Here is a 13,244-nt window from a genome sequence, read left to right as displayed (position 1 = left end):
CTCTTCAAAGAGGAACAAGGGGATCCCGTTCAGATATGGCTTAGGGTCCAAAGAACTGAAAATATATTTTTAGCTTTGCCTAGATTACTCCTGAATGGCCATTGGGTGGTTTCTTACATCTTCCAGGGAAGGTGATCAACGTTTTAATTTTCCAAGTCTCCATTGCAACGGGGCCTCCAGGTAATTACAAAAGACCTCCTCCTCTTTCATAAATCAAGTACTCACGTTGATAATCACTGAAGGTGCACCTGATACACGGTGACCTGACTGTGTGGGAATAGGGGTGTCATCACCGGAGCCTGGACAGGGCTGAGGGTGGGCGGGGCAAGGCCCTGGCAGAGCACTGGGAGTGAGGTGGAGGGAAGGCTGTGGTCGCCCCTGCAGAAGCCAGAGGGCAGGAGGGCGGAGTGAGGGGTACCAGTCTCCAAGGACCAGGAGAGGGAACAGTTTACTCCTCTCAGTGCAGGACACGTTCCAAATGGGTGAGAATATTCTAGCAGAGCACCAAGAGAAGGAGACAGAATACATAATTGCAAGAAAAGGCAAAGCGACAGCTTCTATAGTGCAACCGGGGCTTCTCTCCCCTCTGAGTGGACATCAGGAAGTCCTCTGGAGAAAGTGGAAGCAGAGAGTCTGCAGAAAAGCAGAAAGGGGGTAGATGTGATTGCAAGGTGATGGGCGAGTGGGGGGGGGCTCCAGCTCTTTTCTGGTTTCTCTCTGTGGGGTCAGGAAGCAAGATGGCAGCAGCAGAGGGAATGGGAGCAGAGGGGAAGGTAGGGAGAGAATGGGGAGGGGAGTGCAGGGGAGGGGGAAGGGGAGAGAAGGAGAGAGAAGGAGCAAGGGAGAGGACGGGCAAGGGAGGAGTAGGGAAAGGTAAAGAGAGAGCAGAGAGGGGAGGCAGGAGAGGGGAAGGAGAGGGATAGGGAGGAAGGGAGCAGTGAGGGGAGGGACTGGTGGGGGGCAGGGAGGGGGAGGGAAAGGTAGGGAGAGAACAGGGCAGGGAGGGCAGGGGAGGGGAGGGAAGGCTGGGGATCCAGGGCCTGGGGAGGGTGGAGAGCATTGTGAACGGCTTCGTGGTTTCCTGCAGGCTCAGGTGCGTGGGGACAGGTAAGGAATGTAGGGACAGCTGGGCATAATGGGTTGTGGTTTCTCCAGGCAGGTAAGACAGGGCAGGGCTGAACGGGGCGAGGGTAAGAATGGGCTATAAGGGGCTGGTAGTGGTGGATCTCATTGGTCAAGCAGAACAGGGAAGAAGTGGACACTTGTTGAGGGGGGGGGGTCAGTGGATGGCGGTGAGGACAGGTTCCAGTCCTTGACTGGACGTGTGGAGTGAGACACCTGGGACTGACAGGTCAGTGAGCTGCAGGGAAGGACCAGGGTCTGGAAGGGGAGGGCTGCTGTGCGGGGGCAGGTACCACGTCACGTGGTGGGTGGAGCAGTGGCCCAGGTGAGGACCCTGGTGGGGCTGGGGGCTGGGGGCGGTGGGCAGGGTACTGATCCTTCACATGGTTCCCTGATTAATGCCAAGCCCTCCCGATTCCCCTGTCTGCTGCTCCCTGTGCTGTGCATCTGACTGAGGCGGGACCTGCCCTTCCCGTCCTGTCCTCCATGGAACACAGTGTATCACACAAGTTCTGTCCCTAGTGTGGAATAAATAATGAATGAATGAGATAAATGACCACTTCATCAGGTCACGAAGCAAAGGAACCCCATATGCCTTGGTTACAGCCAGGTGTTTGATGAGAGCACTTTCTTTCTTATAAAGAACGATCTATGGACCACAAGTAATGTTCTGTAGGAACAAGTGAATAAATCGTAAGTTCCGACTTCTCAAATTCATATACTTTATACATTTCTAAAGTACTTATTAAGAGAACGAAAGCATTGAGAAGATAACCTTATAATTATCTTCATCACGGCCAAAGTTGAGAACCATATACAGTTGTTCAAATACTTACATTCATCTTACTTAAGCCTGTGAAAACCTAAGTATCTCTGTGTTCAAAAACTGATTCTCTCCTCAGAGCCTCTGCACACTTACATAACTGAAAATAAGGGTTGAGTACTTGGTTATGAGTCAAGCCTAAATATATTCACGCTTTATTCCTATTTGGAGACCATTCTAAAAATTGAAGTGCATATTTGAATATTCCAGTGCCTACTAGATATTCTTTAATATCTTCTCCAAATATCTTACTCAGGTAAGGATATGGTGACTTAACGCGTCGTGCACTCATTTATTCATTCTCAGAAATGCTTAACACGTGTATGTGAAGAAACTCGCTTGTGGACATTTGTATGACCTGGGTAAGAAAACGTCAGCAGTGCCCCTAGGGAGGGAGGTACTCTTGTGTCAGTGATCCGCCGGACGCCCGCCCGTGAGGACCCACCGCTCTTATGTCAGTCGGACCCCAGCATCTGCAGAAGCAGCCGAGCAGCACTCGGTCAATAGCGGCTGAGCCTGGTGACTGAAAAAGTACCGCAAACTACAAGCGGCAAAAGACACAAAGATTCACACAGTTTTCGGCATTCACTTGGGCCCGTGGACACTGGTGCTATCACAGGGACTAAGTCCTCTGGAGGCGAGGCCACCCCCCAGATGCCCCCAGAGGCCCTGGGAGAAATTTCCATATGATAATCCAGGTCCCCTGCTGTGGAAGCCTCTACCTTCTCTCGTTTCCTTTTTCCTTTCTCTGAGTAGCTGTGAGCGTGGATGATCTCACACCTTTCTTTATAATGTAACACTACCGGCTTTCCGAAAGAGCCTCAAAAAGAGTATTCACTTCAACTCCTTAGCATATAAATATCAACACATTTCCACAACAGTGTGTGAGTTTCAGACATGATTCCTATACGTATCAGTTTGGAAAGGCTTACTCGATCATAAGTGATGTTCTTTTCTTAAATAACTAATAAACTTTCTTTACTCTCCGGTAAATTTTCACAGTTTAAACAACACCAAGAAATTATGTCGTGTACAAGCATATTTCTTCTGTAGCAAATATGGTTTTAAACCCACACAAGAGTCTGCTGCTTGCAGCTACGCTGGGGAAACCTGTATTTGATCATCCCTCTGAAAACGAGCAAATATAAAAGCTGAATAAAATACGACGTAAGTTGTGACTGAGGAGAAGAAGCGGCAGGACCAGGACGGGCTGGCTGGAGACGTGGGAGAGAAGGGGAGCTTCTGGGGTTCCTGTGTCAGAGCTCACGGAGGCTCAGTGCCTGCTGCGGTCCAAGGGCTCTGGGGACATAGAAACTGCCTTCCCACAGCTCTGGGGACATAGAAACCTCAGCTCCGTGCTACCAACATGACCAGGACTTGAGGGACTGAGGCTATGAGAAAAGAAACCACAGCAGAGGTGGAGCTGTGGTGTCCTGTGTGGCTTTGCACCCGCTCCTCGGAGCTGTTGGAGGAATAGGGGCCACACGCAGAGGCCAAGGACCAGGACAAGGTTGGCACAGGCCGTGTGAGGTGAGGCGGGGCTGACAGGAGCCGGTGTGTTTGGGGCCACCGAGCTGATGTGCAGCGGAAGAGACACCTTCTGAGAGCTTGGTTAGACACCGGGGGACTGTGTAAATTGTAAATGCAACTGAGGATCTGCCCCTGATGGAAAAGGGGGACAGAGCTCCAAAGGCGGCAGCCGGGAAAACTCTGCACTCTTTGCAAACGCTTTCTTACATGCAACTTCAAATAATGCTCTCTCATACTTCCTCGTCCTTATTCTAGATTTTGCTGTAGACAAAAAGTACTACAATATTCCTTGCCAGTCCATCCAAGACACTTATTTTGCTTGGGGCCTACCGTGCCAGGGATAGAAAGAAGACCAGATTTCTGTGTTTCAAGAGCTTATGTTCTAGTAAGCCACTGAGTGTTAGAAGTGTTAGAAGCTCCAATATTCTGTACAGGATAGATGGGATACAAAGGAGAGAGAATTCTGGAAAGTCTCGCTCTTTTTGTGCATCTGGGTTAGAAGCCCAGACCTGCTCAGCAGTCAAAACAGGTTGTAAACTGGTGCGGCCGCTATGAAAACCAGTGCCTCGGTTCCTCACAAGACTAGAAATAGAATTACCATAGGATCCGGCAACCCCTCTACCGAAGGAGGGGAAGACAGGGCATGGAAGAGATCTCTGCACTCACACGTGTACTGCAACGTTACTCACAACAGCCAGAATACTGAGAGATCCTGTGTCCAGCAGTGGTTGTATATATGGATAGAGAAGATGTGGGTGTGTGCGTGTACGTATCGTATGTCATACCTACGATATATATGCTGTAGACACATATTTGTGCATAGGCGTATATGAACATGTATGTTTGTATGTATATATATATATGTATATATGCATATACATATATATATATGATGAAGTATCATTCAGCCGTGAGAAAGAAGGAAATCTCGCCAGTTCCAGCAACATGGATGGACCTTGAAGAATTATGTGCAGTGAAGTAAGCGAGACATAGAAAGAGAAATACTGTCTAATCTCACACCGTGGAATCTAAAAAGCAGCAAAGGGGGGGCTGGGGTGGGGGTGGGAAATGGGGACACGCTGGTCAGGAGAGCAGTGAGTTGTAGGGAGTCTAACGAACAGCATGGTGACTACAGGCGTTAATATACTCCACACGTGAACGTTGGTGAGAGCAGAGATTTAAGTGTTCTCACCACCAGAAAGAAGTGGCAATTGTGTGACCTGGAGGGTTTAGCTAATGCTAGGGTGGTGATCACACTGCAGTACGGAAGTGCATCAGATCAACACCACATACACCTTAAACGTACACAGGGTTACGTCAAGTACATCTCAGTAAAGCTGGAACAAAAAAACCCGGGTTGGAATCTGATGTTTGTTCAGTACATACCCCCCGCCCTCCTCCGTCAGGCGGTCTAGGGACTTAGCTTGGGGCCTCTTCCAGGCCTGGGCAGCGAGAGGAAGGGGGATCCCGGGCAGGAAGAGCCCCCCCCCCCCCCCCCCCCCCCCCCCGTATGCAGGCTCCGCCCAGCAGGGCCCGCGCGGCCGGGCACGTGGGGCTGAGAAAGGCAGGAAGACACGTGGTTGCTTCTTTACAGGTTGGGGGCCTTGTGTTTTTGCGTTTCTTCCCCAAATGTGTCTCAAATCCACATTTGCATTTAAACGAGGAGTATTTGGGTCTACACCGCCAGTGTTACCGGCCCGAGAGCCGTTTCCGCGGAGCCCGGGCTGGGGGCCGGGACCGGACTCCCGACTGGGCCCAGGGCGGGGAGGCCGGGGCGCCACGGAGCGGTGACCCTCGGGTTCGGGCTGGACGAGTGCTTGGGGAAGAGCCGAGGCTTCCGCGCGCTTTCCTTCGCGGGACGGTCCCCGGGGTCCCACGTCACCTGCGGTGAGACCGGCGACGGCACGGGGGTGGGATGGTGGGTCCCCAGGGACCCGAAAAGCAGCGGGGCTGTACCGAGTGAGAGTGAGGGCGGGGAGGGCGGAGGGGAGCCCCCCGATCAGACACCCTGGAGACGGACGCGGAGGGGGCGCCCAGCCCGGGGTGGGGGCGCTCGCCTCGCGCCCGAGGGAGCGGAGCATCCAAGCTCTCCCACCCTTCCCGCCCCCCGCGTGCGGCCCTAGTGCCCCCTCCCGACCCCAGCCGGATGCGCTCCCCCGGCCCGGGGCCCCTACGCCCGCCCCGCCTCCGACCCCTGCGCCCCCACCCCCGCGGGAGCGCCACGTGCCCCTGCCCCGCCCGTGCGCCGGCCCCGCCCACCCGGAACGCAGCGCGCCCCTCCCCCCGGGGGCGGGCCCACGTGGGCGGAGCGAGGAACGCCCCTCCCCCTGCCGCCGAGCCCGGGAGGGGCGCGGACCAGCCGCCCGCGGGACCCTCGGACGCTGGCGCGGGGCCCCGGCGCTGGGCGGCCATGAGCGCGCACGGCCCGCCGCCCCCCGCCGCCCCCAGCGGGCGCCCCGACCACCTGCTGGAGCCCGCGCGGGTGAGTGCGGCCCCTCGGCGCCCCCTCCTCCCCCCGGCTCCCCGTCCCCCACTCCGTGCCCCTCGCCCGCCGGCGTCCACCTCGGCTTCCCGCGCCCCTTCGCCTACCCGCGCTCCGTCCTCCCCGCGCACCCCTTCCCGCACCCCTTCTCTTAGCCCTTCCGCTCCGCGAGTCCCCCTCCGCCCCCCGCGCCCCTTCCCCTCCCCGCCTCGCCTTCCAGTGCCCCGTCCTCTCCGCGCACCCCTTCCCGCGCCCCTTCCCCTCCCCGCCTTGCCTTCCAGTGCCCCGTCCTCCCCGCGCACCCCTTCCCGCACCCCTTCTCTTAGCCCTTCCGCTCTGCGAGTCCCCCTCCGCCCCCCGCGCCCCTTCCCCTCCCCGCCTCGCCTTCCAGTGCCCCGTCCTCTCCGCGCACCCCTTCCCGCGCGCCTTCCCCTCCCCGCCTCGCCTTCCCCTTCCCGCCTCGCCTTCCCCTTCCCGCCTCGCCTTCCAGTGTCCCGTCCTCTCCGCTCACCCCTTCCCCTCCTCTCCCCACGTCCTTTCCCCTTCCCGCCCCCTTACCCTCGGCGCCCCTTCCCGCACCCCTTCTCTTAGCCTTTCCGCTCCGCGAGTCCCCCTCCGCCCTCCGCGCCCCTTCCCCTCCCCGCGCCCCTTCCCCTCCCCGCGCCCCTTCCCCTCCCCGCGCCCCTTCCCCTCCCCGCGCCCCTTCCCCTCCCCGCGCCCCTTCCCCTCCCCGCGCCCATCTAGCCTTCCAGCGCCCCGTCCTCTCCGCGCACCCCATCCCGCACTCCTTTTCTTACCCCTTCCCCTCCGCGAGTCTTCCTCCGCCCCCCGCGCCCCACCCCCCCACACCCTCCCCCTTCCTTCTCTGTCATCTGGAGCAGCCAGTGCCGGTGGGCGGGCTCGGGGACCTCGGCCACAGTGGGCGCTCACCTCCTGGCCGCCTCTCTCTGTCCGCACCCCAATACCCCGGCTGGAAACTGGATTTGCTGTCTGACGTCCCGAAGGGCTTGCAGGAAGCGCGGGGGCGCCCTGGGCCATGGGAACGGGGGTTTTCCAGAATCGGGCGTTTGGGGTTGGCTGGTTCCTTCGTGCGAGCGACTCCGGGTCCGGGGGTTTGGGGTCCAGGGGCCCGCGTCCCGGTTGCGGTCCCAGTTTGCCCCCCCCCCCCCCGTACCCCTCTGTCTCTCCGGTGCGGGGGACACCCACAGCCCCGTGCGCCGTATTCGGATTCGGAACATGGACGCTGTTGGGACCCCCTATTCCAGTCCCTGGTTCAAACAGCCCCCCTGCCAGCTTCGTATTGTTGAATAGCTGAACTATTGACAGAAAACAGAAATGTTGGCACAAACAAAAACGGAAAGTTCTTGGAAGCCTTCAAGTTGCCACCCACAGCATAACCGAGCTTCCTGGAAACAGTTTAGGGAAGCAGCGGATTATCAGGAGCCTCAGGAGGCTCTCTGGAGACACTGAAGTGGTTCATGCAGGTGTCACAGCAGCACCCCTGTGGGGCTCGCCCCCACGTCCCCTCACCCCGTGGACGCCGGTGAGAACCCAGGATACACTGGCTGTACTTTTCCGGGTACCTGACAAGTGTTTTCAGAGATGGTCACGGGTCCTGATGCTTCTGAACAAGGGCAGGAGTAGTAACTATGATTGTTTTTTCTCAATCTGTGAGTAGATGCCTTTTCCATCACGTTATGCATTTCTGGGATATTGGTACAAAATCTTAAAACTCCATCCCAGGTAAAGTTCTGTGTGTATTTTTAAAGTACTTTGTGACATGAACCGCTCTCCAGCCACTGCGGGTGGCGATTAAACCCGACAAGGTGTGCTTGTAGTAAGTGGCAGTAAACTGCTTAAGGAAATACAGACACTCGAGCCAGAAGCTTTCGTTTTAGTGCTGCTTCGAATTTTAAAGCGATTCCCCCCATGGTTAGAATTGTACGTTTTCCTTGAGGTATTTTTCCAGCAAGTCCTGTTTATAACCGTTGCTCTTGTAGTGGAAGAATCGAGTGGATTTATTATCATTGACCCAGTTGATGAATTATTGGCAGTGACTTTGGCTTTTAAAAACTATCGACTGCAAGTCGCCCGATGAGTACTCTCCACTGTGCTAAGTGTTGATTCCTCTAAGGTGCTAAATTTGGGCTGTGCTAGTCCAGATGGAGTCTATTCACCAGTTTGCGTAAGATGTGATTAGTGCTCTCTTTGTAAGAAGAGCCTTGATTATATGATACAACCTATGTGAATTATACTTGCAAGTAAGCTCTTGTTAGGATTGGAAGCCAAATATTAGAATCATGATGGACAGCGTGGTAAGGGCGAGAATAATAACTTTGGGTACATAAACAGCAAGCTGTTCTCAGTGCTCCACTGGGCTGCAGTGCAGGAGAAGCTTCAGATTTCTCTGTTTAAACCCATCTAAGTATCCCGTTTACATGTTGTCTTTAAAAACAGGAGCATCCAGAGCGTGTAATCGTGGCTTAGGTATGGGAAACGGCACTATACGTGTTGGATGGTCATTAATTTTTACTGGGATGATTGGGGTCCAGACAGCCACGCAGAATTACGAATTTTTGTGTCAGTAACTTTACGTAATGTCATTGAATTTGCATAGCTATTCCATCCTTTCTGTTAAGGAAGGAACTCCGTGCTTCTGATGAGAAGGATTGATGACAAAAAAGAAACTTGTTTTAAGCCCATTATATTTCTAGTGGCAGATATTTTTTCGGAAGTCACAAATGCAGCACAATCTTTGCAAGGACTGGTTGCTTGAATCTTGGGAACCTGGCCAAACGTCAATGTCTCTTCCTTTGCAGTCCCTTTTCCATAGCTGTTCCATGGTCTGCTCCCTCTGGGTTCTGCCAGTACAGGTGCGAGGGCCCCTGGCTCCCCACCTCCCCACCCCTGCTGAAGTGCATTGCTGGACCCGGGCTCCCCCACCCCCCACCCCTGCTGAAGTGCATTGCTGGACCCCGGCTCCCCCACCCCCCACCCCTGCTGAAGTGCATTGCTGAACCCCGGCTCCCCCACCCCCCACCCCTGCTGAAGTGCATTGCTGGACCCCGGCTCCCACACCCCCCACCCCTGCTGAAGTGCATTGCTGGACCCCGGCTCCCCCACCCCCCACCCCTGCTGAAGTGCATTGCTGGACCCCGGCTCCCCCACCCCCCACCCCTGCTAAATGCATTGCTGGACCCCGGCTCCCCCACCCCCCACCCCTGCTGAAGTGCATTGCTGGAGAAGCAGCAGTGCAGTGGAAGAGTGTGCTCTGCTTCTAGGGTCCGAGGCTGCTGCTGGCGGTTGGTGCCGAGAGCACATTCTGGGTGCCCGAATAGCAACACTGTCCAGTCCAAAGGGGCTGGAAGCACGAAGCCGCGTGGGCCAGCAGCGCGCCTGCTGTTGTGTGCGATGAGCTTGCCCCTGGAAAGGCGAGAACAGGTCGCTGAAACGTGCGGTTGGTGATTAGAGATGTGAATTACTGTGGGAGGTCACGTACGCGTGCGACCTCCCGGCAAGGCGGTCCCTTCGTTTCATGCTTTTGTTACGTGTTTCTTCTCCTTGCTGACTCATCTTTGGCTTCAACTGTGGAATTTCTGGTGAGGTCTGTGACATCATAAGCAAGATTCACGTAATTTAAAATGAGGAATCAGATTTTACCAGGAGATGTAATTGCCAGTGAACATTTTAACAAGATCCGAGTTAGAGACATGCTTATTGATCGAAAACCCCGGAGGTTGCAATCGCCTGGTTTCCCAAACGTACGCACTTGGGACGACAACCTTTTACAGCAGCAGGTCCGTCTGATACCTGAACAGAGACCTGGATTTTAAAGCTCCCGACTGTAGGTAGCTCCACTTCCCAGGATGCCCCGAGACCTGCGTTGGGAGAGGCCGACCGTATTCCATCCAGGGAAGGACTGACTTCCTCGGGCTCCTGGCTCCCTTCTGACGGGAAGGAGGGAGGAGAGTCTGTGCTGTTGGCTGAGGAGGAATTAACTTAGGTGGGCGTTTCGCCCAGACCCTAGAGCTTACCTGTCCCTGGGGGCAGCACCTGGTGACCTCAGGCCCAGAAGGGACAGTTCCGGAAGGGGAGGGGCCCTCCATGGCTGTCTGTGTCCTGTTGGCAGGGGGCAGGCCCTTCCCCCCTGTAGTGAGTACATCCGTACAGCCGGTGGTGTTCCCTCCCTCTGGTGTCTCACCCGAAGAATGTGCTGTTTGGGTGCCCAGGGTGGTTTTGAATCTCTGATGCAGCACCTGCTATTTAAATAGAACCGACAGGTATTTTACTGAGATAAGGAAGGGTAAAAAATGCCTCTGGAGGAAAAATGCCTGAGAAGGTCCAGAGGAAACGTATTTGCATTTTAAAGGGTCTGGTACTTGCCGTTACCCTCAGGCTGGTCACCTCGTCCTGTCCCTGTTGTTCAGGCGGTGGTTTTGGATGAAAGGCTTCAGATTCTTTCCAGTGAACAGTAGATGTCACTTGTCCCCCCAGTCCGTGCCCACACTGAAGCGGCTCGACTTCTCCTACTTCTGTGTCAAAGGCTAAACCTCCCTGCTCTTGGGGACCCAGAGCCGTGAGGGCTGACCCCTCGCCCCTGAAGCCCGCCCTTCCGGACCGTGCTGATCCCACATCTGCTTTGATGCTGAACAGTTATGATTTTGTGATTTTTCAACCTAAGTTATTGGGTAAAATAGTTGTGTTTTCTAAAGTGTCTGCTGTTTTAGAGCCTGTAAATGTTATTAATTAGCTATGCTTAATTAAGCAAAGAATGAAGATTTAGGGAAATAAACCTGTCTCCACTTAAAGGAATGCTGGGCTGACGAGGCTGGGTTCTAACGAGCCTGGTGCCGCGCCTGTTAGTTGTTGGGAACGAATAAATCGGACCATACCGTTGACACTTGACATCGACTCTCCTTAGTTTTGATAGTTGTTTTGAACTCTTTTGAAATTTGGACAGATACCGTTTTGTTACAGCACTGAATTGCACTATTACGGAAGCAATCACACAAAATGTGCAAGTTCAGCATCGTAAATACCGTCACGCTCATTAACATCCACTCTTTATTTTTCACGCATCTCTGTTAGACTCCAGCTCGCGAGGACAGACATCCCTCGGGTACCCAGCGGGTTAGTGATTGCATTGAGGAGTTAACTAGTGAGGAATTAACTGTGATTATTTATATTTTAATCAAAAATGGTTTAAATGACACACTGCAGTTCGAATTAAATGCCATCTAGAATGAATGTTCCTGACAGGCAGATATTTTATTGTCTGTTTTATGAATTATTGTTGGTAAAAATGTAACCACAGAAATGCACCCAAATTCCATATGAGAATGTTTTTATTCTTTGAGTTAGCGTTTAGAAAAATAATTTGTATTTATAAAGTGTGACATAACTCCCACTTATTCCTACCAAAAATTATAACCCCTTCCACGGAAAATAAGTACTTTATGGTTAGCGGTGTTCACAGCAAACCTTGGAGGACGAGCTTCCGGAAACTGAACGCAAGGGCTCTGGAATGTTCTCTAATGGGGAAACCGGCTTCCCTTTGTAAAACAGAACTACGAGATGAAGGGGGCCTGAGCCCTGTGCCGTCTTTCCCTCAGTCTGAGCGCTGCCCACAGCTGCCTCCGTGCTCAGCCTCCGTCCCTGAGACACGAGGGCCCTGTGGGTCCCCAGACCTCAGCCTGTGGGAAGCAGCAGTGGCTTCCAGCTCCCTCCGGACACACCCCTGTCCCACATCACAGCCTCTGCTTCACCCCTTCCTCCTTGGGGTCTTTGGGTGACCAGCCCTCCACTAGCCTTCCGGGGTAACCTCCCCCTGCTTAGGGTACCCACCACCCGGCCACTGGACACCACTGGCACCCCCAGGCTGTGTCCTCAGCCACTCAGCTCAGACCTCTGTGTCTGTGGCCTGGCTCTTCGGTTACCATCCCCCAAACCAGTCTCATAATCTCAGTCCTGAAACCCGGTTGCCTTTCTGTGTTTTCGTGTCAGAGAGTCATATAGCACCACCCACAGAGCACATGGCAGTGTCCAGACCCTGCCCTCTGAAGCTTCGGAGGCACCCATGTTCCTTCTGGCTGCCTCAGGCCCTTTGCTCATGCTGCATCCCAACCCTCACCTCAGTCCCAGCCTCCCGTTAGCTCTGCTAATTCCCAGTGGCTGCGGCAGCCCTGCTCCTCCCTGATGGCCGCTCCCTCCTCTCCTGCGGCCAAAGCCCCGGCTCCGTCTAGGCCTTCGTTGCTCCCAGGCCTTGTGGGCCTTGTTCCCATCCACACGGTCGGTGCTCCTAGGCCGCATGGGCCTTGTTACAATGGCCAGGTTACGATTTGAACCAACCTAAGTCATGATTGCCTTTAGAAAGGCATGTCTGCAGCTTGGCCAATGATGCTGTTTAGGAGCGAATGCGAGTATTTCCCTTTCTCTTAGAAACAGCCAGAAGACTTGGCTGCTCGTATACGCGGAGCGTAGCCGCTGACAAGTACACGCCCTCCCGATCGTGTACATACCTGCGTCCGGGTGTGATTCTGTGAGTGGGAGGGAGAAGTTCTGATTCTGGCCTTTATGCTGAGAATTTATTTTACATTTATCATTAGCTGTTTCGGGTTTGAATAAAATCGCATCTTTTATTTTTGTGATAGCAACATTCTAACATCGCTTTGACAAATGAGTAGAACTCTTCATGGTAAAATATAGTTTATTCTGTTTCTCGTTTCTATCCTGCTGAATATTACCCTTAATGATTTCTCTTCAGATAGGTGTACTTTACCAAATGGCTCATTGTAATTATCTTTTCAAATGTTTATTTGTTTATTTTTAATAACTTATTGTCGAGTTGGCCAACATACTGTATGCAGTGTGCTCTTGGCTTTGAGAGTACGTTCCCGTGGTTCATCACTTACACACGACACCCGGTGCTCATCCCAACAAGTGCCCTCCTCAGTGCCCATCACCCATTTTCCCTAAGTGTCACGGACTGAGAAGTGTAAAATTACCTCTCGTGCCATAAACCCCAGGACATTCAGAACCCGATGAGTTAGAAGCAGTCCTTCTAGAAAGGCGTGCGGTGTCGATGCATCATCACGGGCCCATGTTATCTTGATGAAAGAAATCCAAGTCTGGTCTTCTTCCGAAAAGTTTCATGGTTTGCGTAGCAAGGTAGAGAAATACCCACTTCTCCCCGTGTGTCAGGAGAAATGCCAGAGACACCAGGCTTCCTGCAGAGGAGGGAGCAGACGGAGGGTGGCCCGGGAAGCTGGCACCACGTGGGTTCTCCCC

At 54.0% G+C, this 13,244-nt stretch overlaps 1 protein-coding gene across 1 annotated transcript in view; it reads left to right on the top strand.

Annotated features, from left to right (window-relative positions):
- Positions 1 to 9,660: 9,660 nt before the first annotated feature.
- Positions 9,661 to 13,244, top strand: part of SNTG2 (syntrophin gamma 2) — a 179,802-nt gene continuing 176,218 nt past the window's right edge. Inside the window, exon 1 of the mRNA XM_042933789.1 lies at positions 9,661 to 9,754. Coding sequence (XP_042789723.1) covers positions 9,668 to 9,754 — 87 coding nt within the window. The 5' untranslated portion in view covers positions 9,661 to 9,667. The remainder of the gene's footprint in view (positions 9,755 to 13,244) is intronic.

The sequence above is a fragment of the Panthera leo genome, chromosome A3, assembly GCF_018350215.1.
Source record: "Panthera leo isolate Ple1 chromosome A3, P.leo_Ple1_pat1.1, whole genome shotgun sequence".
In the NCBI taxonomy this organism is placed as follows: domain Eukaryota; kingdom Metazoa; phylum Chordata; class Mammalia; order Carnivora; family Felidae; genus Panthera; species Panthera leo.
This window is presented reverse-complemented; position numbering and strand designations above follow the sequence as displayed.